Raw genomic sequence first — 25774 nt, 5'->3', positions numbered from 1 at the left:
AACTAATAAAAGAGCCTTCTCCTGTACTGGATTGAGATCCGCTTGGCGGCGTGTACAGTACCGAGGTTGTGTGTTGCGATGTCTGATGCACAGGGCTGCTCATCATTGAGAGAAACGACGATTGGGAAGGGGACCTGCCAGAGACCGTGTCGCCGTAGCCAGTGTCTTGAGAGCCATGGTGCATGGGGTATCCCGTTGTCCTAGGAACCCTGCCTGGTTGATCAGGGAAAGATTGGGGTAGAGGCAACATGCAGTTTGATGGTGGTACTGCAAAGGCTGCATTTTTCATAGCCAAAGTAATGGCAGTGCTATCGGCAATGGGCCTTTGAGAAGCAAAACCCTCTAGCACAGCGTAAAGAACGGGCGCAATAGCCCACTGACGCTCCGAGCTCAGTTCACGAATGCGTGACGCCATGGTGGCACCCATTGTGTCCCACTGATCCTCCGTGTCAAACCGCCGCAATAACGCCAGCGGCTCTTGGGCGGCATCTGTCTTGTTGTTCTTCCGACGCGGACGAGCTCGTCCGCTCGGAACTCACCTCCCTGCTACTGCCTGCTCTGCTGCCAGGGGCAGTACTACTGCTACGTGACACGTTTTGTTCCCCCACTTCCGCTGTTAGTGAAGTGGGGTACAAATCGGGCGTGCTCCGCTGGCTGTCTTCCAAGGTTGGGGTACCTTCTCTGGGCTCATCATCCCGCGACTCCTGTTCCGGCCCTTCTGTGTCGGCTGAAGCGGTTGTGACCGTGGGAGGCGCGGCCGTGATGTTCCCGCTGGATCTGTGGACAAAACAAGAGTACCGTTTAGAGACATAGAACATCAAAATGCGACGTCTGTGACGCCGAGCTGTAAGCGTGTCGAAAAATTTACACTTACGCACGCAATGCTCGACTTGTTCTGAGGAACAGCAGTACCTCCTGGTGTGGACACTTTTTTTCTGACGGGGACATGCCGCTTTTTTCACAGTCCTTTTCGTGTTTCTTGAAGCGGTCCTGAACTGACCGCCAACGATTCTTGATTACAGATGGCAATTGAAGATGGCTTTTAAAAGCAGTCTGCAAAACTATGTAATCCACCGAACGCTGCAATAAACAGTGTGGTTAGACGCAGTACAGTTCTGAGTACATCCAAGAAAGAACAACCAAAGCGTTACAACCAATACTGTAAACTTACGGATTTCACTTTGGAGGGCAGCAGTAGCGGAGTCCCAATCGGGATACATCCCAGAGCAGACCGCAATCCAGGCGTTCGCCTTTAAATCTCGGTCACTGTAGCCCGGCTCGGCCAGGTCCCAAATCTCAGGCCTACTTTCAACCTGCAGTGGGGAGGAAAGAAGAAAACCAGTTGAATAGCATTCCGAGGGGGGTGGATATGGTTGTGTCAGCGGAGACTACACTCACCAAGGTTATCATCCTGACCACGTTGATCCCCATACGTTGATACCAGGCCATTGTCCGGAAAGAGGGATGACTGTGCGAATGGAATGTGCTTGGCGACTGCAGAAAATGTAGGTCTTCCTGTGAGCAATCAGAAAATGGTTACATTTCATCATATATACAACATTATTGCCCAGTAGCGCACAATTGCAAGTCGCCAAAAATAACGACGAGCCTCACATCTACACAAGTGACATGCCGATGGGGGAGAGCAATTCTATAAAAGGAAAAGGGTTAAAAAAATGTTTGCAGCTTCCTATTTGTAAGTTAGGATAGGCAATGCAAAAAGGGACGAAACGCGTGGCCTCGCCCATGCAAAAGGAATGCCATGCAACCGGGTGGGGGGCCATACAATGGTGGAAATGACCTACTTAACGCCGAGCGTGCCCCTTAGAAAGGAACGCCATGCAACAGTGGAGCAATGCAAGGGAGGAAAACAGCGACTACCGTGGGTTGCAACGCAAAAAAAGACGCAAAAGAGCGTGATGCTGCGAGGAGAGAGCACAAGAAGGTGGGGTGGAGCTGGACGTGTGTTGCCTGCAACGCATATGGTGAAGTAGTGCATTACCTTTTTTAGCCGAGGTTGACGATTGTGCTGCCGCCGCCGCTGGTGGTGGTGGTTGCGATGCTGGTGGTGAAAGTGGTGGTGGCGCTGGTGCGGGTGGTGGTCCCGTTGGGTGGTGTTCTCCCGGCGGTAGTGGTATAGCTGTTGATGGTTCTGGTGGTAGCCCTGCTGTCGGTGGTGGTAGTCAAGCTGGTGGTCCCGCTGTGGGTAGTGGTGCCGCTGCTGACGCTGGCGGAGCTGGTAGCGTGGGGGGGGGCTTGGTGGTGTTCCCGCTGCGGGTTGTGGTTTCGCTGGCGGTGGTGGTAGCGGTTCTATGTGGACCCGCAGGTGGTTGCGCTGGTTCTGGTTGTGCCGCAGCCGGTGGTTGCGGGCTAAACAGCTGGTGCTGTTGGTGGTTGTGGTGGCAGTGCTGCTGCCGGTGGTGGTAGCTATGGTGGGCCAGCTGCTTGCCCCGCTGGGGGTGGCAGTGCTGCTGCCGGTGGTGGTAGCTGTGGTGGGCCAGCTGCTTGCCCCGCTGGGGGTAGTGGTGGCCCCGCTGGGGGTTGTAGTGCTGCTGCCGGTAGTGGTAGCTGTGGTGGGCCAGCTGCTTGCCCTGTTGGGGGTAGTGGTGGCCCCGCTGGGGGTTGTAGTGCTGCTGCCGGTGGTGGTAGCTGTGGTGGGCCAGCTGCTTGCCCCGCTGGGGCTAGGGGTGGCCCCGTTGGGGGTTGTAGTACTGCTGCCGGTGGTGGTAGCTGTGGTGGGCCAGCTGCTTGCCACGCTGGGGGTTGTAGTGCTGCTGCCGGTGGTGGTAGCTGTGGTGGGCCAGCTGCTTGCCCCGCTGGGGCTAGGGGTGGCCCCGTTGGGGGTTGTAGTACTGCTGCCGGTGGTGGTAGCTGTGGTGGGCCAGCTGCTTGCCACGCTGGGGGTAGTGGTGGCCCCGCTGGGGGTTGTAGTGCTGCTGCCGGTGGTGGTAGCTGTGGTGGGCCAGCTGCTTGCCCCACTGGGGCTAGGGGTGGCCCCGCTGGGGGTTGTGGTGCTGCCGCCGCTTTTCCCGCCACAGGCAGGGTTTGGAGTTTCCCGCCTGTGGCCCAGTATTTTCCCCTGGGCGTGAGTGAAGTCCCTACCGGTGGTGCTGATAGTGCTGCCAATGGGTGTTCTTTTGCCGCTGGGTGTGGTGCTGCCGGTGGAGCTCCTGCTCCCTGCTTCCTCTCTGCATGCAGTCCAGGCTGAAATGGCGCCAAGCGGCCAAAATGGCCGCTGAACCACTTCCTGTGAACAAACTTTATTGCCCCTCTTTCTCATGCGAACAATCGGCTGCGGAACCGCTTGGAAAAACCGCGACAAAAAAAGCAATAGCGGTTTTCATTGCGGTTTTTGCTGCGTCCATGGGGCCCTATGGGAAAAAAAGCGCTGCAGAAAGGTCGAAAGATTGGACATGCTGCATCTTTCAAAACCGCGACGCAGTTGCTTATCCGCACTGCGGCTCTGCGGTAAATTTTACGCCCTGTGAGAACGAGATTTTGGCCAAACACATTGGCACTGCATTGCACTGCAACCGCGACGGAATGGCCGCAATGCGGATATGCAACGGCAAACCGCGGCAAATAAGCACCAAATCCGCCCTGTGTGAACCCAGGCTAAAACTTTATTTATTTATTTATTTATAGTTCCCAGTGGGGAGAACAACTTGCGATGCTTTGATCATGGGGATGGCTTGAATGGGCATTCTGCCAAGACAGCACTGAGGCTTTTCAGAAGGCCCCATGGCTGCCATGACACCTGCACGGCTCCCTGCGATCTTAACGATGTTCGGGGGATTTAAGGGCTTAACTGGTCTGATCAGCCGCACGGCTGATCGGTGCTGTAGCCCCCGGGTGTCTGCTGTAAGATCTCTTTTCATACATACCCTAACTCTGCACGACGTAAATGTACATCCAATGACATTAAGGGGTTAAACATCAACTCATCCCACAAAGTCAAGCCCTCACCCAGCTCGGACGATGGAAAAATAAAGTTATGGCTTTCAGAATACAGTGGGATAAAAACATATGTACAATGTATAACTAAGATGTATATGTACGTCCTGAGTGTGGGGTTTGTATGGACTCGGATTCGCCAAGCCCGCTCCATACATAGCCGTTGTAAGCTGTCTTTGCATTTATATACTGTGTTCGGCTTTCAGGGTCCTGAATGGCCCCACGTGATGAGATTGCAAGTAGCCGTTTGGTTCGCCTGACAGCCTAGAGCCTTCTGAAAGCCCCCACGGCTGCTGTGTATTCACGTGTTTTTGCCTGTCAAGTTGGGTCTGTGGTCTATCTTAGGCCGGCAGCGCACGACCAAGTCGGTGACCCCAATTACCTGTCAGTCGTCATCTTTTTTCGGTACCGCGGATGGTCCAGACGGCTCGCCGTTGGAAATGCGCAGTATAGATTTTACTGATCCCCGCCTAGCGATGACACAGAATCCGCGACCTGTCCGAGTCGAACGACTTCCCTTGACTTCAATGGAATCTGTCGGTGCGAACACCGCACTAATAGAGCATGCTGCAATTTTTTTTCTCTCCTGTGAGCGGAAAATCACAGATTACTCCTGCTCATCTACTGGAAAAAGCGCTTTTCCATAGCATGCTATAGAAAGTTTTTGCTGTGGAGCCCCGCTCCGGATTCCGCAATGCTAATCCGGTCAGCTGACTTAAATAGAACCTCGCCAGAAATGCCATATATTACAATGCTGGAGTATTGCAGTATATGGCATAAGCGATCATACAATTACAAGTTCAAGTCCTCTACGGTAACTCGTCCCCAAGATTGTGGAATTTCACGCTTATAAAGGTTTGCAAAAAAATGTTTTTTTCAGTACATTGTATGGTAAATTAAATAGTACCATTGGAAAAATACAAATCGTACTGCAAAGAGTGTGCCATCAGACGGGCAAATTGGCAGAAAAATAAGTTATCATTTTTTGAAAGTGGGGAGGAAAAACCAAAAAAACCCCCGAAAGGTTGCTTTCTTGGAAGGCATAGTATCACAATTCCAAATTATACCCTATCCACAGCATAGGTGATAACGTGTTGAATGGCGGGGGACTTAGTGCTGATACACCCGCCGATCTCCAGTACCCCCGTATCCCATTCTGCCTGTCACTGATGATCAACCCCGTAGTGATGAGGACAAAGTTTAATGCACCCTCTTTTTTTTTTCTTCCCCGAGGTCAATGGTGGTCTCATCAGCGAGACCCCCACTGAACAGCAAGTTATCGCATATCCTGTGGATAGGAAATAACTTGCAATTGTGTAAAAGTAGCAAAGTGTAAGGAAAAAAACAAGTTCGTATCGTTGTAATTATACTTACCCACAGAATACAGTAAGTGCCTTTTAGTGAGCATTCAGAGGTTTTTTGAACTACGTTTACAATAGCCTTCCATTGCCAGACAGAAACCAAAAAGGTGCCCAACAGGGCTCCTGAGTGCTGTTTTGTGTAGTGGAGCCGAGGAAAGGGTTAATAGGCTGCTATGCAGATGAGCTTCCCTACTCATGCAATGACTGAGCTGCAAGGGTGGTTGGGTAACCGCTTAATCCTCTCGCCACATCTTTCTCTTTCCGCCTATCTCTGTAGCAGCTCCCTCTTCCAGCTATCCAAAGCTGCTATGGGCAACATGCGACCTGATCCCTCAGCGAGCTGCTCTGTCCTCAGATGGATTTATGCACTTTTTCATAGTGAATGATCAGTGCAAGAGGCCGGCATGGAAGAGTCGCTCATAAGTGGAGAGCAATATGTATTACAAAGTTTTTTTTCTTCACCCGCCTGTACTATTGATACAATTTCTATTTTATTCCTGTGAAAAAAACAAACTCCCTAAAGTTTTGACTACTTTTAGGGGTGCACTTTTCTTAAATAGTGTGATTTATGTGGATTTTTTAATACATGGACCAATCACAGCCATTTCAGAACTGAATTTGAAATAAACACAGAGGTGGAAATTTCTTAAGACCAGCATTTCTTTTGTGGTTCCCCACCGCTCACCATTAATGGGTGATGTCAACTCGATTGACAGTCGTGGGAGCTGCTCACTTGACACATTCACAGCACCGAGAGCCAAATCTGAGAACCAGTCCTGAGAAGTGTGGGATTTTGGAAAACCCAAAGGCTGCAATACAATCAGCGGGGCTGCAGTAGCAAAGCTATGCAGCGGGCCCTGCTGACGTGAGCACATGGCAAGTTGCACGAAACGAACTTGTGTCTGACCTGTGGAGGTCCAACCTCTGGGACCCCCATTGGTCACAGGAAAGGGGTTTTTGAGTGTCCCCAAATAAAGTGGTGGTCAAATATTCCCACTACATTTCAGTTCATTTCAACAGGACTCGCATAGATGGTCGTCTGCAAGCGCTCAATTATCCTCTTGTTAGTCCTATTGAAATGAATGGAGCAGTAATGTGCACATGTGACCACCGTTGTATTCTTTTGGGGACACTGGAACTCCCATTTTTGTGATTGGTAGGGGTCCCAGTAGTTGGACCCCTACTGATTAGACAGTTGGCCCATTCCTGACCCAGTGAGTTAATGCATAGCCTAGGTGGGAAACAGTTCTCAGGAATGGACATACATTTACGTTGTATGACCAGTGCGGGCTCTAAAACTAAGCCTGCGACATCCACAGCGGGAGCCATCTGTGACTGGCAGCTGGCCTTCCACCAAAACAGCAGGGATCAGTGTGACCAATGATCAATGTTAATTGCAGCATGTAATGGGCCTACAGAGAAAAGGCGGGCTCTGTGAGGTCATCGGCCTTCTGCCGCATAATCGCAGTGGGCCGATTGGTTGCCACGGCACCACAGTTCCAGGCTGCGTCTACAATGGCACGCGATCGAGTCGTGTAATGTATCATCGGGGTGATCAGAGCCCATCTTTGGTAGAGTCGCATCTATAATGACCCGTACAATAAATTAACCACACTCCATCGTGCAGAGCAAGCATTGTAAAAATTGGGACTAACTTTTTTGGTTAATTTTACCTTACAAAAAAGTTCAATAAAAGTGATCAAGGAAGCCGTATGTACCTCCAAAACGTTATCAATACAAACAGACGCTCTATCCATGGGAAAATGAAAAGTGCGAAGACCTTCCAAATAAAAATGTAATTGTACAAGTTAAAAAACCTTTAGAAAAAATCCTTCTCTTTATCTATCGATAGAGGGATATAGATATACTGTTTTCCCCTTATATTAATTTTTGCTCCAGAAGCTTTTCCTTTTTCACATGTAGATCTGCCTGGACACGATTTAAATTGACACTTTTTTTCCCTTAACTGTAATTAGGGCTTATTTTCAGAGTAGGGCTGATATTTTAAGCATCGTCAAAAATCCTGAAAAATAATGCTAGGGCTTATTTTAGGGGTAGATCTTATTTTTAAGGAAAACGGGGAATATAGATGTGTGTTGGCATTGTTGTAATCGCATCAACCTGCAGAACAAATGTATTGTCATTTATGCTGCGTGACTAATGCTTAAAAAAAAAATAAGCTGAAGAGTTGATGTGTTTTTTTTTTGTTTTTTTTTCTCCCTGCCCTCCAAAAAAGCAATTAATAAAGGTTGTGCAATACATTAAATGTACCCCCAAAAAGCGCAGTGCATGAGCCCTGGCCCGGCGAACAGGTGATCGGTGGGGATCTCGGTCGGTGGAGCCCCGCTGACCCTATCCTAGGCCATCTGTAGTCTCTTTACTGAACCTTTTTAGTAAATGAATTGTTTCCAACAAAACTGATACCGTTTGTCTGTCCTGATCTATTCCAGCATAGGATTGAGGCGCCTGGGCCGCCACCACCTGACTTTCATGGCTTATTTAGTTGATATGCTATTAGGGCCTCTTGAAGGAAGGGGGAAGGACATTAGCGCAGTCCGGGCGTTATAATGTTTGAGTCTTCCAGTTATTACTCAGTTTGAATAAAATGCTTTCTGACCTTTTTTGTGCAGCATTTTTCCATCGCCTCTGCGATTGAGGACATGGACTCTGTGGAGCTGGATTGTAGGGTAAGGCTTGCAGACCTGCAGAGACGGTACAAGGAGAAGCAAAGGGAACTCGCAAAACTACAGAGGAGGAGGGATTCTGAGTAAGTAATATTTTTTTGATGTAAACCAATGCAGCTTTAGGTTTTCTTTTTCACTTCCCTAATTTCAGAACAGAAGCAAGATTAATGGCAAATATTTAGTTGATGTTTAAAGGGGTTTTCCAGGACATCCCAAAAATTTATATATATATATATATATGTATGTATGTATGTATATATGTATGTGTGTGTATATATATATAATGAGGCTAAATTGAATACTCACCTATCCTGGCGGCTCCACCTCCAGCCGCTGCAGCCCCGGCTCCCACCACATTTAACCCTTAAGAAACAGCAGGCAGTCATGTGCCATTCACTGTCCATAAGGTCGCTCAGCCAGTCAGTCTTCAGCAGCCGCAGAAAAATCACGGCTGTGGTCACATGCACAATGAGCGGCACTCGACTGCCCAACGCTGCTTCGGGGTTCCATTTGGCAGGTATCGGGGCTGCAGCGCTGGACAGGGAGCTACCGGGATAAAGGAGTACCCAGTTCAATTTTTTTAAATGTTTTAGAATCCCACTGTAAATCTGGCCTGCAATGTACCCCGGCAGCTGACCGCTCGTTCACATCTACACTTTTGTTTTTCATCTAAGGTACAGACAAATGGAAACATTTCTGCGTAGTTCCCATTGAAATGAATAGGGACTAAAGTGCTCATTCTTGGCTCAGTTTACCTCTGTTCTGTTTAAACGGCTGCGCTGTTATTTTGTGAAGGACCAAGGGAATAAAACTAAAAAGGACATTCCCCCCCCCCCCCTCCCTCCCCCCCCCCCCCCCAATCCATTTTAGCCGATTGGTAACCGAACTGAATAAAAAAAGGTTTCCGTTTGGTTCCATTTTTGATGTCCGTTTAATCCCCTAATGCTACAGGGCGTGCAGTTCAGTCCTGCAGCGTCGGAGTTTGTATGAAGGCAGACCGTGGGTTGATCTCCCTCCATAGAATGTGGGCACCAGCTGTTTCATACAGCTTGCACCCACCGGCAACAGCTCCAATAAGCTGCACGGATCATTGGAGCAGTTAACTTTTAAAATGCCGCTGTTAATTCTGACAGCAACATTTAAATCCCCCGGATGATTTTCCAGGGTCCCCTACGGCCCCCCCGCAAAGATCACAGGTAGTCATGTGGGTGTCATGGCAAAATGCCTATCAAGCCATGCCCGTGGGGTGGCTTGACAGAATGCCTGCCTGATTGTAGTATGATGTAATGCTATGGCATTACATCATACTGCAGGAGTGATCAAAGCATCACAAGTTGTTGTCCCCTCTGGGTTCTAAGTTAAAAAAAAAATTGAAAAAAATTAGTACAACGGAAAAAAAAAATCTATATAGGTTTTGTAGCAATCCTACTGACCCATAGAACAAAGTTGCCATGTGTTTTTTGTTGCAGTTTGTGCGTCGTAGAAAGAAAATGCACTTAAAAATGGTGGAATTTCATTTTTTTTCCATTTAACTCCTTAGAATCTTTTAAAAGTTTTTCAGTACATTATATGGCACAAATTAAATGCTACCATTAAAAAATGCAACTCGCCCTGCAAAATCAAGCCTGAGACAGCGGCGGCGATGGATAACTAAGAGTTAGGAATTTGTAAAAGGCAGGGGGGAAAAAAGGTCAATGTCCTTAAGGGGTTAATGAATCTGTTTTTAAGTGAGCACAGGCTGAAGAGAAGACAAAAGAATACAAAACAGATCACTTAAAAGCGTTTGTAAAAGGAAACAATAGAAACTGACTATTTGTTACGGATCGGTCTAGGGTTTCCATTTGAATTCCGTTTTGCTAGCTGTTCAATGTCTGACAATAATCCATTCGAAGCAGAAATCCACACTGATATGAATGAACCCTACAAATGTTCGTTTTGTAAGTTTTGCAGTATAATTAAAATATATTATTTCTTGAAGGGAAAAATATGATGAAAACATTAAGGCTTTAAAAAGGAGGGGCCCTGGTAGACCAAAGAAGAGGAAACACGGAATGACCCCCCTGTGCCATAACCAGGAGAGGATGAAGAATAGCAACAATAGAAAGTAAGGATGCCGCGTGTCATGCAGAAACTGCAAAGTACATATAACAGATTCTAGCCATGTGCGTTTTGGGATGGTGGTCAGTTACGCCTCATCTAACCAGCATTAGTTGCCAGCTATCCAACCAGTTTCCGAACTTTGGAACTTTGTTCACCCTTTTATGAAGCAATCCTTGTAAAGCAGGTAAAGAGCCCACACTCTTCTAATTACAGACCCATATCACTGGTAGCTACCCGGTTATCTCCTTGTCTACCTTCTGTAGTAAATACAGTGAAGCCGTGAAGCCTCGGACAATATTATCAAAACTCTACTTATATCTAAAAATAAGTAAAAAAGAAAAGAAGAAACTATTAGAAAATAAATTTTTGGAAACAAAACCTTTCCCCATATTTATAATAACAAAATAAACTAAACCCTGGTTAGTATCGCTGTGTCCATAAAAGTCCGGTCTATCAAGAGTAACATATTTATCCCGCACAACCCTTCTGAAGTAATCAGTGATATAACCTGTAAAATGATTACACTACAGGCTCCTTTTGTACTCGTTCCCCATCACCATGTCCTCAGGGGACAGTTCCATTGTCTCTCTGCTCTTACAGTAAAGGTCCCCCTTCTATGTCGGTGTAAAAATCCTTTTTTTCCTCTAGACTTAGAGAGCGCCCCCTTGTTACAGTCCTGGGTATAAAAGATGATGGAGAGATCTCTGTACTGACCCCTGATATATCTATACATAGTTATTAGAGCGCCCCCTTGTTACAGTCCTGGTATAATAGATGATGGAGAGATCTCTGTACTGACCCCTGATATATTATACATAGTTATTAGAGCGCCCCCTTGTTACAGTCCTGGGTATAAAAGATGATGGAGAGATCTCTGTACTGACCCCTGATATAGCTCTACATAGTTATTAGAGCGCCCCCTTGTTACAGTCCTGGTATAATAGATGATGGGAGAGATCTCTGTACTGACCCCTGATATATTTATACATTGTTATTAGAGCGCCCCCTTGTTACAGTTTGGGGTATAAATAGATGATAGGAGAGATCTCTGTACTGACCTCTTATATATCTATACATAGTTATTAGAGCGCTCCTTGTTACAGTCCTGGTACAATAGATGATGGGAGAGATCTCTGTACTGACCCCTGATATATTTATACATTGTTATTAGAGCGCCCCCTTGTTACAGTCCGGGGTATAAATAGATGATAGGAGAGATCTCTGTACTGAGCCCTGATATATCTATACATAGTTATTAGAGCGCCCCCTTGTTACAGTCCTGGATATAATAGATGATGGGAGAGATCTCTGTACTGACCCCTGATATAGCTCTACATAGTTATTAGAGCGCCCCTTGTTACAGTCCTGGATATAATAGATGATGGGAGAGATCTCTGTACTGACCCCTGATATAGCTCTACATAGTTGTTAGAGCGCCCCCTTGTTATAGTCCTGGGTATAAAAGATGATGGAGAGATCTCTGTACTGACCCCTGATATAGATCTACTTAGTTATTAGAGCGCCCCTTGTTACATTCCTGGTATAATAGATGACGGGAGAGATCTCTGTACTGACCCCTGATATATCTATAGATAGTTATTAGAGCACCCCCTTGTTACAGTCCTGGGTATAATAGATGATGGGGAGATCTCTGTACTGACCCCTGATATATTATACATAGTTATTAGAGCGCCCCCTTGTTACAGTCCTGGGTATAATAGATGATGGGGAGAGATCTCTGTACTGACCCCTGATATACCTATACATAGTTATTAGAGCGCCCCCTTGTTACAGTCCTGGGTATAATAGATGATGGGGAGATCTCTGTACTGACCCCTGATATACCTATACATGCAGTAGTTATTAGAGCGCCCCCTAGTTACAGTCCTGGGTATAATAGATGATGGGGAGATCTCTGTACTGACCCCTGATATATCTATACATAGTTATGGTACCAATAGAAACTACCGGACTGTCTCATAAAAACGATCCCTCGCTTAAATATATCAATGGAAAAATAAGTAATAGCTGTCAGAAGATGGCGGCAGAAATATGGGAGCAGGAGCCAGCTGACTGTTCTCTGCACAGAGCCTATCTGATAGGCTCACCACGGAGACCTGCGGCAAATCGCAGCATGCTGCGTTTTGAATCAGCGAGTGGAGAATCGCTATGATTCTCCACTTGTGAACGCCGCGATTGCGCTTTCCTTAACAACGCTATGAAAGGCTTCAGGCAGTGTGATTCGCCGGTGGAATCATGCCCGTGGACAGGAAGCCTAACAGTGGATTTGATCTTTTGGTAAAATCTTTTCACTGATATAACAGCAAAACTGAAGCAACAATAAACATAAAAAATAAACCAAAGAACGAACCCCTCCACGGACATTCCTAATTACCAAGTAAATAAAGAGGGAGGGCTAATCGGGATTCAACGAGGAGTTTGTATTGAGCCAGCGACCCCAGATGTTCTGGAACTTATCAGGGCCGCCCCTGTTCTGCTAGATAACTTCATAGGGCATTACTGTATTAGCTAGTCTTATCCAGTAGGATATCGAGGGGGTCCAACAGCCAGCCACCTCACAGCGAGTACTTTCCGGAATAGTACCTCTCTAAGGAATGTACCTGTACATCTTGGCCAACTTTCTTCATCTAGTAAACCAAATAATATAATTTTGGGATCTAGGCTTATATTAAGGGGAGATCTAAAAGTGATGACATTAGACCAGAAATGATTGATGATGGGGCAGTCCCTTATGTTCTAGAAGTCAACATTTGGTTGGTGATGCCTGTGGCAGGAGGTTGTGGGGATTCTGCCCATCTTGTGTAGACGAATCGGAGTAAGATATGATTGGTGTAGGATATAAAGTCTATCAGTCTATTGTTGACAGCGGGGGATAGTTAGGGGGGATTCCAGCACCTCCGACCATTCCTCAGGTGACAGTGATGGGATAAGAGGCTGCCATTGGCATAGGCAGAGCGGGTTATAGCTGACTCTTGCTGACAGATGTGTATAAAGTGCTGTAATTAAGCCCTTGGGTCCCTGGGATTTAAGTATTCCTATTGTGGGATACTTTGAGATTTGAGTTGATGCAGGGGGAACTGGGTATTTAAAGCATAACGTAACGGAAAATGCCTAAATAGTTGGAGTGCGGTGCCTGTAAGGTTTCATGTCATTGGGTGAATGTAACAACTCCCAGTTTACCCAGTACTGGGGATCTGGTATGGACTGTAGGGGGGGCAAGGCAGGATTGTCTCCTATAGAGGTCTGACATGACATCCGTAAATCGTTGCGTGGCTCTGGCGGTCTGCTAAGTGTATAGGGCTAATTTATGCAATGGTAATGTACTGGAATGGCTGGAATATTTTGGGTCTTCTAGGTAGTTTAATGGGTTGTTTGCTGTTACCAGCCCTGCTAAGTAGTGGTCCGCAGCGGGCATTTCTTCATGGAGGAACCACGATCGTATGTATCGTAACTGTCCTGCAAGATGGTATAACTGAAGAACTGGTCGGGCCGTTCCAGCCTGATCTTTAGGTCTTTGTAGCCTGGAGCGAGATGAGCCCCATATGAGTGTTATAGGAGAGAGCTTAGACATATATAGTTTATTTCAATAGTATTTATTGGGTTTCAGTTGTTCATAACAAGTTTAACCCGTTCAGTAACAGGCTTGTGGTAAAGAGATGAAAATAACAGGAGTGAAAGGTAAAGTTGGGTAAATAGCTGATGAGACTTGTGGGCACTGCCTACCGATATGTGACAGAAGCGCAGGACTCGACCACGTTGGCAAATATTCTTCCAGATATGCGCTGATTGCAAGAAATCCACCATCTCCATGTATGTTGGAATTCCAATACTGCTGGGAGTTCCCCAATATATGTAGTAATGTTCCCTTTAATCGTCACCTGAGCGATTGGTGTGTCTTGGACAGACTGATTGGCGTATGATACCATTTAGCCATTATGTTTCTACACTTCCGTGCTCTGTCGGTCAGATAAAAGGCTTTGCTTCCGTTCTCTGTTGCTGAATTTTTGGCCCAACTCTTTCCCGCTTTTCGACATGGCATGATCATGTAGTAATGCATATATATGTAGGGACTCCGACCGACAGTGGTCTGATATCGCACTACGACGCGGGATCTGTCACCATGTTACATCCTCTCTTGGGCACATAAAGCAGCTTACGGTACTTCTTACCAGACACTACAGTCTATCTGATCTCTGGGCTATAACATACCACAATGCTTCCAGTAATCAGTAACGTTCTAGCTTACATTCAGTGCTGGATTATGTGTTTTATCCTGAAGTCTGATTATTTGCAGGCTTAGCAAGTGCATTGTACACTCTGAGAGGACTAAGGCAGGTGATTGTCTGCAAACAACACTATTAAACGTTTCTGAAGTTGATGATCTGGAAGATCATAGAAAAAGTGACCTGGATGATTGGGAGGAGCGCAGCAGTGCATCAAGTTACTTGTATGAGGTAAATTAAATTATTTACACGGAAGTATTATATGCAACCTCAACTTGTACAATAATTCGTGATATAGTAATGTACTTTTTGTAACAAAAAATAGTACCTACGGTAGGAGTTATCATTGTGCTGCAAAACCCATCCTGCGGTCCCATCTCAGACAGATGTGGAAATGCTGAAAGTTGTGGTGATTCGATGAACGGTCTCGTCCTCTGAGGCCCTAAAAGTGGTTCCCTATTAAAGGCTCTGGGAGGCTCCTTGTGTAGTTGCCTCTTCTTCCGCTTGTGTATGAATGACTAAACTGGATGCTACGGAGGGGAATCGGGTTGTCTGCAGACAGGAATCCAGGTGTAGTTTGGGCACTGACTACAACAGTGCTCATGTCTGGAGACCTCGGGGTGAGCACCTCAATCCTGCCTTTGCTGTGGAGTGGCACACTACCCCCCGCTGGTGTGGTGGTCTGGGGGTCATCACATATGACAGTTGGTCACTCCTAGTAGTGGTACTAGGGACAATGACAGCTCAGCAGTGATATGTTCAGGATGTCCTGCACCCACTTGTGTTCCTCCTATGGTGGCTTCCAAGAGGCAGCAGGATAATGCCCGACCGCGCACACAATGGGGTCACAGGAAGCCTCTACAACACTTCCATGGCTAAGTGGGTGCCAAATTTATTGGCAATAGAACATGTATGGGACCATCTGGGGTGCCAACTTCAACAGCCTACGAGTTTGCATAATATAGAGGGTAAGTTGCAGCAAATGGGGAGCGATATGCCACAGGATACTATACAGAACTTGTGTGCCTCCATGCCCGCCTGTATAACATCATGTATCCAAGCTAGAGGCGGCCCAGCAGGGTACTAGAGCCTCCATCCCTGCCTGTATCACATCCTGTATCCAAGCTAGAGGCGGTACAACAGTGTACTAGAGTCTACATGTCCCCTGTATCACATCTTGTATCCAAGCTAGAGTTGGTCTAACAGGGTACTAGAACCTCCATGTCACATCTTGGGCCTCCATTGTAGCTTGGATACAACAAAGTACTAGAGCCTCCATGCCTGCCCGTATCACATCTTGTATCCAAGCTAGAGGCGGTACAACAGGGTACTAGAGCCTCCATGCCAGCCCGTATCACATCTTGTATCCAAGCTAGAGGCGGTACAACAGGGCACTAGAGCTTCCATCTCGCCTGTATCACATCTTGTATCCAAGCTAGACATGGCCTAATAGGTTACTAGGTCCTTCATGCCTGTATCATATCTTGTATCCAATCTAGAGTTGGTCTAATTAGGTATTAGTGCCTCCCTTTCATGAGTCAATTATCCACAATAAATGGTGGTTTTACAAAGCTATTTTTTTTTCTTTCAGCTAGAAACTTTTTTTGCTACATTTTTTCCCCGTGACATTTAGGGTTGCTTTCCTTAGGTCTTTTTTTTCACTGACTTTTTTCCTCCCCTTTTTTAGTTTTTATTGTGGCTAAAAAATATATTTTAAATTTATAGTTAATTTTTAAAATTATATTTTACGCTGAAAGTATGGGAACGGGTTCCTCATTTTGTTCCTCGTTTTTGATATATAATTTGTACAGTTTTGGATTACGGGGCACATTTTCTTTTTTTATGAATACATTTTTATTTTTTTCTGTTTTTTTGATTTATTTTTGTCATATAAGACTTCTGGGGCTTATTCACATTGACTTTTTTTTAAATTTCACACTCTTCACTGTAACTGGAGTATCCATGGGAGCCACAGTTACAGGGGAGAACATTATCGTGTAGTGACAGTAGTCAGTGGTAGAGCTGATCTGGGTCTGCTAGGACCCTGAAGCTCTGCTGTGCCAGGGGGCATATTTGGTATTTCAGCCGCACTTAAGCAGCGCTGCTGCTTAGCGCCACCTGATTGGCTCTTCGGCACCACGTGACTACACTGCGTGCACGCGGATCGCCTTAAGCAGCCGTGCACTACACACTATAGTTAAGCAGCCGTGCAGTTCACACTACACTTAAGCAGCTGTGCAGAGACCCACCTTTGGAGATGTGCACGAGTGCTACTTCAGGAGACCCGCGGGGGGTTAGGTTTAGGGTTAGGGTTAGATTTAGGGTTAGCACGGCTCTTCTTGTACGGCTGCCTAAGTGTAGTGTGTAGTGCACGGCTGCTTAAGGCAATCCGCGTGCATGCTGTGAAGTCACGTGGTGCCTAAGAGCCAATCAGGTGGCTCTAATCAGCAGCGCTGCTTAAGTGCGGCTGAAATCCCAAATATGCTGCCAGGGGGCTCCCAGTGGTAATGTGATCACCAGGGTGCATAGTGGAAATAATACTTCCACTTTTTAGTACATTGCTCTCATTGAGCGCTATGTACCTGAGAAAGGAGAAACTGTAGCATTAAGGTAACGGTCAGGGATCTCTGGATCTATTAGACTCCCTGCCTTTAAATGAAAAGGTGCAAATGCTTTTCAGCAATTTTTTTTCTCCCCTTTTTTTTTGGTGGTTCAAAATTGCGCGTTTTAGGGCTTATCTACACGAGCGTATATAGGTCGATGTTTTCACGGCCGGCCAATATACGCTTCTATCTGAGCAGTCTCCACCCCTTTACCTCCCACTCACCCCTTTACCTCCCCCACACTGGCTTTCTGCTTCTCTCCTTCCCTCCAAGCGGTTTGCAATGGGAGCTAAGCTCCCACCCCTTGTCCATAGCCAGCAATGGGAGTAGGCGGGACAGAGCTGAGCTTAGCGCTGCCACTCCCATTGCAAACGCCAGAGTGCAGGAAAGACGCAGAGAGTCGGGGAGGGAAGGGGGACTGCTTAGTTGGAAGCGTATATCGTCCGGCCGTGAAAACATCGGCCTATATACGCTCGTGTAAATAAGCCCTTTAGTCAGAAAAATGTATTCCGTAAAATGAGCATTTAGGTTTCTCATGCAATATGGAGAGGAAGAAAGACCTTACTGAAGATGAAAAGTGTGAAATAGTCCAACTTCTTGCAAAAGGCATGAAAACAATTGATATTTCATGGAAGCTATAAAAGAGATCATCGGACAGGGAAAAGCTATATAATGTGTGTGTGAATACAATCTGATGAGGGTTCAATTGGGAAAGTTTCTTCTACAATTAATCTTATTTAAAGGGCAGCTGTAAAATGCCCTGATGAGCAGCAAACAGGTATTTGAAGGTGCCGGTGCCTCTGGCGTGTCACAAACTCCCTGATACAGAGGGGCAGTTGTGCATGAAGCTGTACTTTGGCCACCCCTAATGCCGACATGTGGAATTTTACCGTGGAGTTACGCAAACGATTTAAAAAAACAAAAAGTTTTTCCGTGATAACCAGGGGGCGTGTTTTGTTTACCCTTGCAGTACTCCCGCAGTGTAAATCCGCGGGCGTATCCTGCAACAGTCGTGGGCATGAGGCCTTATGCTGGAAATGATATTAATGTCTTTGCTTTCAAAAACCAAAATCTGCAGAATATTTGGAACAGTGTATTTTGTGTTCATTTGACAACATAAATAAAGCCAGGAGAGCATCCTCGCACATACCGTCTGCTTTGGAAACCCACAAATGGCATGCGCAGGATAACGTGGGACACTGTGTCAGATATTACATCCTTAGCGATTGCCAATATGCCCTTTTATAGCGCACTAGCTTGTTACGCGCAACTCCATCCACAAGGAATTTTGTATATTTTTTTTTAACTAATCTGTGTTTTGCTGTATATTGGATTGAGCTCTGCTTACAGGCTTGTGCAGCATATTAAAAGACGAACGAAAGATGGCTAGAACATAGCTTGCACCTTGAGGACGGACACCGGCTATAGTCGGTTTAGCCGTTAAAAGGTAACAGACAGACATAATATTAGTGTGGATTAGAGCAAGGCTGGCGCAGCTTTCCCGTACCGGCTGTAGCGGTTCAGCTGTCCAATAGCCGGACTCCTTCTCTAATGAATCGGAGCTAGCTTTGATCCCAGTCTTCTAACGGGAACATGTCACTAAGTTATGGTGCTCCTCGGGCTGGTCCTGGGGGTCTGGGGATGTAGTGTTTTTTATATATATATATATATCTACACACTGACATGGATTCCTATGCGGTCACCTGTGGAAGTCGGCACCAGCAAACTCCTTTCTGTACCACTGCGAGTGCTCGACCAAAGAAGAGTCTGCGCGTGTGCATGTACTCCTCTCTAAGGTCAAGTGTACATACACTGTTCTCTATGGGGGTGCGCACGCACTCACAGACTCATTTCTGAGGCTAAATGTACACTGTTCTCTATGGGGGTGCACACACAGACTCTTCTCTGAGGCGAAGTGTAAACACACTGTTCTTTATTGGGGTGTGCACGCACTCACGGACTCTCTGAGGCTGTGTACACACACTGTTCTCTATGGGGGTACACGCACACACAGACTCCTCTCTGAGGCTAAGTGTACATACACTGTTCTCTGGGGGTGCGCACGCACACACAGACTCTTCTCTGAGGCTAAGTGTACACACACTGTTCTCTTTGGGGGTGCGCACGCACTCAGACTACTCTCTAAGGCTAAGTGTATACACACTGTTCTCTATGGGGGTGCGCATGCACAGCCTTCTGACATGAGCCCCGTTTGCAGGCAAGTATAGAAAATACATCCCCAGACTCCTTGGGACCTGCCCTGTGAGCAGCATTACCTAGTTTATGGTGCACATAGGTAGTGACAGGTTTCCTATAAGTTGGGTTCTTATGGCCTGTGGTTAAAGGGAACTTATCACCAGTTTCTCTACACGTAAATCTGCCAACACAGTTGAAACACTGAAGAATTGAGCATTTCAGCAGTTACTTCAGTGTCCGCCACGTATCGAGCATACCTTTAAATGAAATGAAATGCAGTGTGTGCTAATTACCCGCGACCAGTCCAGTGGGCATGCCAGACCAGTCGTGGTGGGCTGTCTGGACTGTGAGCCCAGCGTCAGTCCCCCAACAGCACCTCTCTCTGCAAGCGAGGTAGAGACGTTCTGCATGTCTTCACAGCTGCAGTCCGACTTTCCCGTCTGCGCTGTGACCTCAGAGACCGCCACATGCACAGCTGGAATGGAGGAGTCTTCCCAGATGTACTGCGCCGGTCTCAGAGGTCTCTGCGTAGACGGGAGACTTGGAATGCAGCTGTGAAGACATGCAGAACGTCTCTACCTCGCTTGCAGGTGCTGTTGGGGGACTGACGCTGGGCTCACAGTCCAGACAGCCCACCACAATCTGTCTGGCACGCCAATCGGAGCGATCGCATGTAATTTCCATGGGGTGCAGGAGAAAAGCAGCCCTTCATTTTTAAGGTATGCTTGACACGTGGTGGGCAGCTAAGTAACTGCTGGAATGCTCCATTCTTCAGTGCTTCAGTCGTGTTGGAACTTCTGCCAGTTCACAGGCCACAAGCCTCGTGTGGTCTGACCTTGCAGTCGTACTTCCATCCATCTGTTCTCTGCATACATTCCATAATGCCTATAGGCCCAATAAATAGGGAGTATCCGGATTAGGCTGTACAGTGCTTGGTGTAGGCTGTGGAAACTAAGCAATAGAACATCTTCATCAAGCTTATTTTTAAAATCTCACCAGTTTTTTATTTTAGATATTTTAGAATGACAACCCTGAGATTTTGGTTGCAACGGTGTTTAAAACGCTTCAGACGTGTTGGAAGACCAGGCTCATGTACATTACAAACAGACTGAAAATATATACTTCTTCAAGTTCACAGATCATTGTCAAGAGAAGCCGAGAGATGGAAGAAGCAGAAGGAAACATTCAGACTATAGGCATATGCACAGTATCCAGCTGTCCCGGCTTGTCTCTAAAGAAGGTAGATAATCTTTATTTCTGTAGCGCCAACACACTCCGCAGCGCTTACAAGACGGGGAACAGATAAACGCACGCCGCAGCGCTTACAAATGCAAGACCCCGGTTACGTGTAGTAATCAGCCGGGATGGAGATAGATGTGTGTGTGTGTGTGTGTGTGTGTGTGTATATATAGTACAGATAGGGACCAAAAACTCCAGTCTTTTTTTTTTCTCAGCCTAAAATACTGTTCCTATGACTTTATGATCATTTGATCGCTTCTACAGTACATATAGCCTTCAGTAGCCCCTAGGCTGTCATGACACCCAGACAGAGGTGGAACCTTGGGGACATTTAAATCGGTTTGGCTATGGGCTGTCTGAGGGGGCAGCACTTGGGGAACCCCGGTTTTGACATCTAACTCCTCCAATTGGGATATCTCCTTTTCTGCTGGATCTCCAACCCATTACACACAGACACAGTTTTGGTCATGGGGCTGCTGACGCCATACTGGGCCGCGGTGCTGTACCTGTCGGTATAAACTGAAGCCAGAAGTGGCAGCGCACGTGCATAAATGAGGTACGAGGTCAGTGAGCACAGAAGTCAGAAGGGTAAAAACCTGGACCACACACTAATGGGGCCTTTGTCACAATGGCCAATAAGACGATTTGCCTAGGGATCCTCCGTGGGGGAGAGATGCCTGGCGTAGCATATGCCAGCTGGTGTTAGGGAGCACACTGGCCCTGTAAGAGAGGGGGTGCTGGAGCCAGCAGAAGCATAGGAGCGCCGAGCACCATGTGACCGGCAGCGACATTCGACCGCTGCCCCGTGAGCAGAGGTGGCGCTCCCTGACCATCAGCATTTTTGTATAATTTGGTATGCTAGCTACCCCACCAGTGCAGGTATGGCATAGGCTGAACATCTGCACCACCTGTTCTATTTTACTACTCTTCATTGATCAAATGCATTGTAATTACAGATACGGACTCCGAAGATGACGACCACATGATAAGAAATGCGTGGCTGTCACAGCCCAAATCATTGCGTTATAGCATGTGCAATATGCTGACACACAAAATGAAGACTCTTGGACGCTCCGCGTCACCGCAGCACCTCTCCTCGTTCTATAGGACTTCCAAACCCAAGCAGACTCGCAGCAAGAATAGACGCCTCTGTTTACTGCTACCCGACCGAGAGGCTGAATCCATTTTCAGTGATTCAACGGAGGACTCATTCGACCAAGGTTACTAGTTTTACAAGCACACGTTCAGACTCAGATATGCAGGGAATGGCTGCTGGTCATGGGCTCTCTGGTTGGCTATCTGTCTGTTCTGCAGTTTACACTATTTCCTTTGCAATCTTTCTAGTGTCCCATTTTTGGCTCGTTGTGTGAGCGGCTTTAGTCTTCATCAGTCTGCCTTTTTCCTGTGTTAATATTGGCATGAAGGTTCCATGTGAGAATCGGTCTTTGTACTTTTATACCGTGTGGGTGTGTGACTTGTTTGTATTGACAAAGTTTTATTAAACATACCAGTTTTATTTTTTAATAACACCGGTGTACTTTGTGTCTCTTGCGATGCATTCTAAATTGTTAATATAGTTTTGGCTTTTTTTTTTTCTTCTGCTTCTTTTCCGTTTCCTCCTACCCTCTGCATCACTCCAAGGATAATCATGTTGCTTAAAGGGTCCTGTGGTGTTCATATTTCAAATATCCCTCCTTACTACAAGGTTTCGAATTTTATATAGAAATGTTTCCGTGATTCAAATACTCAAGTTTTATATTTGCAACTCTATTTTACTGATGTAATGCAACTAGAATGACTTCTGTTTTGCGTGTAAAGCCTCTATGTGGACCCACGTGTGTCCATGGTCACAGATTACAAGCAAGCCATATGTGTACTCCGATGGTATAGTCATGTCAGCGAGTGGATGGGTCCTGCCTTTCGGACTCGGAGCTCTGAGTCAAACTTCCAAGTATGTTTTTTCTGAATTAAACCTGTTTTTCAGAATAAAGCATACACGGACCAAACGGGCATATCTGTCCTCGGTCTGTGCTTCCCATGGTTCAGGCAATGTGAACCTGTTGAGGGGTACACAATAAACTTAAGTACGGGAGTCGGACAAGAAGTCGGGGCTGGAAAAACAAATGTAGTAGGATAAACCGTGCGAGTCAGGGAGAGCATCTGGTGGAGAGAGAGAGGTCCAATAAACATAGCTGACCTCAGGGAGGAAGAAGTCAGAATAGTCAGGAAAGCGGGAGAGCACACAAACTACTGATCAGGCTAACAGGTGGAACCAAATTGCTTGGGTATCTACCTTAGGGGGGGGTGCCTAATATACCCAAGGCTAACGGGGTAGATTAGGGACAATCCCATCTCAGGAATCCTATTTCAATATTTCCAAAATTGCAGAACAACGCGCTCACCCATAAGATGTCTTTTTCAAAATGCTCCATTCTCCAGATATTGATTCCTCTTCCCTCCGGTTGTTTACTGCTCGTTGCCAGGGCAACAGAGACCGCCTCTTCTATGGAAAGAAATAGCAGAGCACGCCGGTGGTCGGGCCGAAAGTGCATGCGCTCTTGAGATCCCGGCCATCAGATGTAGATGAGAAGTGCGCAAGCGCCGCCGCCCCTATGGGAGGTTGGGGAAGTAACATGACTGCAGGAAAGGACTACACACAGGGTTATTACTAATCTGTACCCATGGAAATACCCGTCTGTATAGAAGGCTATTTGCAAAACAAACATTTATTTTTTATCTATGTAATGAAAAAGAATGATTGATTCTAAAGTTAAACTTTTACCTTCCCCTATTCTGCAAAACAATGTTGTGACATGGAGAAATTAATACGTTCTATTATGTTAAAAGAATGCCAAACTACCTCCATATTCGCAGAAACCAGTATGCTTGCAGGAATCATGACTTGGGGGGGATATATGAGAAGTGGATATCGCTAAGACTTGCTGTAATACTAAAAATGTGCAGAAATTAACCAAACTTTTCTAGAATGCTTGCTTTTTCCTTGCAGCTGCTTGAGCATTCCTTCACCCCTGACCCTTACCCATGATGCTTTGAATGTCTGTATCGGTTTCTTGCATTTGCTCTTACGCTGCTCTAAGGAAGCAAAGTGATTGGCTGGAGTAGGGCAGACAACGCACAGCGTGGGTCATCACTGTAAAGTAGGTAACTTCCGAACATCAACCTCTTTATTAGTAAATCTTCCAGCCTCACGTTTAATCTTCTTAGGACTGAAATAAACAGTATGTGCTTATTGAAGTATGATACATTGCAGATCACTGAACCAATTAGCGAGGTGGTAGTAATGGCACAATGTGGCGCCCATATAATCCGCCTACAGACGGTAAAGCTAGCAGCTTCTGGTTCTTAAATATTGGCAATGACACAATCTGTATTTTAACCCCTTCGTGACCAGCCCATTCTAGGCCTTAAGGATCAAGCGGTTTTTCAAAAAAAATCACTATGGGGTATAAATAGTGGATTGTATAACCTTTCTTACATTTTTTGCGAAGGAGCGGGGGTTGGGGGGAGTTGAAGAAATGTCCAGAAATTCCACCATTGTATTTGGGCTTTGTTTTTACACTTTTCACCATTCTGTTAAATTAGTGCAATACCGAATTTGTAGAATTTTTTTCTTTTTTTTTACTATTACACAATTAAATAATGACTCTACATTTTCACATTCTAAGACCAGTCAAAACTGTTTACAGAATTTATCTTTTTTTCACTGAATAAAACACGAAGATTAGAGAAATAAATTAAATGTAAGATGTATAGTTTTTTATTTTTTAAATTGGCACATTAATGCTAAATCAAGTACAGGGATGAGCAGCGTATATTTTTACATATAGCTTTGTGTATAGCCTCTGATTACAGGGCAGCAATGACGCAGTTTAGGTCAGGGTAAGAAGTTTTTTTTTTTTCCCTTTAAAAGAAGCATAATCCATTAAATTTCCCCAACTCGGAGGCCGTTGGGGGCGCTCTGCTTCTCCAAATGTGACAAAATCCAGACAGCGGCCACTTCAGATGATTCACGCAGTATTTATGAAAACATTTTTTTAATAATAAAAAGTTGACAATAGATGGCGCTGCAGTCATGCGGCTCACACTACAGATGTTCAGCAACCTCCTCCATTCACAATACCAGAATTTCCACCACTGAACGAACTTTGATCACTACAAGATGCCAAGAAATGCTATCCTTCAGATCTGACACTGATGTAGTTCTGTCACAGTAGACCTGATCTGCAACAGTGCCACCTATTGGGGAGGCTTTTACTCAAAAAATAAATAAATGGTAAGTGCATCGTTTGCCGTGGCTGTTATCGTCTCATTTGGAGCAGCGGAACGCCCGCCAGAGACCACTGAATTGGGAAGTTTAAAGGGGTTTTGCCATCAGAAAAAATCAATGCTTAATAATTCCTCCCCAGATGGTCTTCTTACTGCATCTCCTCCTCACTGATATTCTCCGGGCTCCTCCATCCCCCGGGTTACCTCACCTCCAGACGTCCGGATCCTCTTTTTCCTGTTCTGGAACGTTCACTGCCTAGCAAGGAATGCTGAATCCTCGGCAGCCTGCTTTAGTGCGCATGCGTAATATCTCGTCGCTGGTGTTTCATAGCTGCTGAGGATTCGGCATGCCCTGCTAGGCAGTGAACGCTATGTCACTAGTGACCAACCGGGTACACTGCCCTGCTGGAAGCAGAATGCTGGCAATGTACGTAACATCACAGGAAGAAGAGGATCCAGCCAGCTTGCGGTGACTTGACCCGGGGGACTGGAGGAGCCAGGAGAAGATCGGTGAGGTGAAGATCTGGTAAGAAGACTGACTGGGGGGGAAAGGCAAGTATAGAATTTGGCTTTACAGGTCTAATAATGTCAGAATGTTCCTTTTTTTGTTTTTTTAAATCTACAACTTTTGTTAATGAGACGTTACTGTTCTAAAACAGGATATTCTGCTCAAAGTAAGGAAGCGCACAGCTGTGCTGAGTAAGGACCTTTAGTGGCAGGTACATTTAGTGGTGGGCTCGCCCCTCTAGGTAGAGGAGGGTACGTTGTGATGAAGGGTCCTGGATATGAGAGAAGACCCCTCAGCTGTCTCTGGTCTGCCTTCATCTAGCCTGCTTTGTACGCGCTGCCTGACATTGTGATAGAACATGTAACCACAAAGTTAATGGATCTGTATTGTGCTCATCGTCTCGCTTATTCCCTTGCTAGAATGCTGCAAAATTCATCCTGTTTGTCAATCTTTAATAACATTATAATTTTGTTGCTTAGTATAGAACATTCTCACTGCTAGAATTCCTCTACAGCATGAGCTAACCTGTTTTGTCTACTTTTTTTCTTGGCAAGCTTTCATTTGTTTGGATGCCTTTTATTTCTGCCTGACCGATCTA

At 46.1% G+C, this 25774-nt stretch overlaps 1 protein-coding gene across 2 annotated transcripts in view; it reads left to right on the top strand.

Annotated features, from left to right (window-relative positions):
- Positions 1-25774, top strand: part of TNRC18 (trinucleotide repeat containing 18) — a 186118-nt gene that overhangs the window by 78884 nt on the left and 81460 nt on the right. For both annotated transcript variants that reach the window (XM_066577234.1, XM_066577232.1), the window contains exons 12-16: positions 7946-8082; positions 9978-10103; positions 14415-14574; positions 20274-20382; positions 21338-21601. In XM_066577234.1, the coding sequence (XP_066433331.1) occupies positions 7946-8082; positions 9978-10103; positions 14415-14574; positions 20274-20382; positions 21338-21601 (796 nt within the window). The remainder of the gene's footprint in view (positions 1-7945; positions 8083-9977; positions 10104-14414; positions 14575-20273; positions 20383-21337; positions 21602-25774) is intronic.

This window comes from Eleutherodactylus coqui, chromosome 8 (genome assembly GCF_035609145.1).
Source record: "Eleutherodactylus coqui strain aEleCoq1 chromosome 8, aEleCoq1.hap1, whole genome shotgun sequence".
Taxonomy (NCBI): Eukaryota; Metazoa; Chordata; class Amphibia; order Anura; family Eleutherodactylidae; genus Eleutherodactylus; species Eleutherodactylus coqui.
The sequence above is the reverse complement of the archived record's forward strand: the minus strand, read 5'-3'. Positions and strand labels throughout refer to the sequence as shown.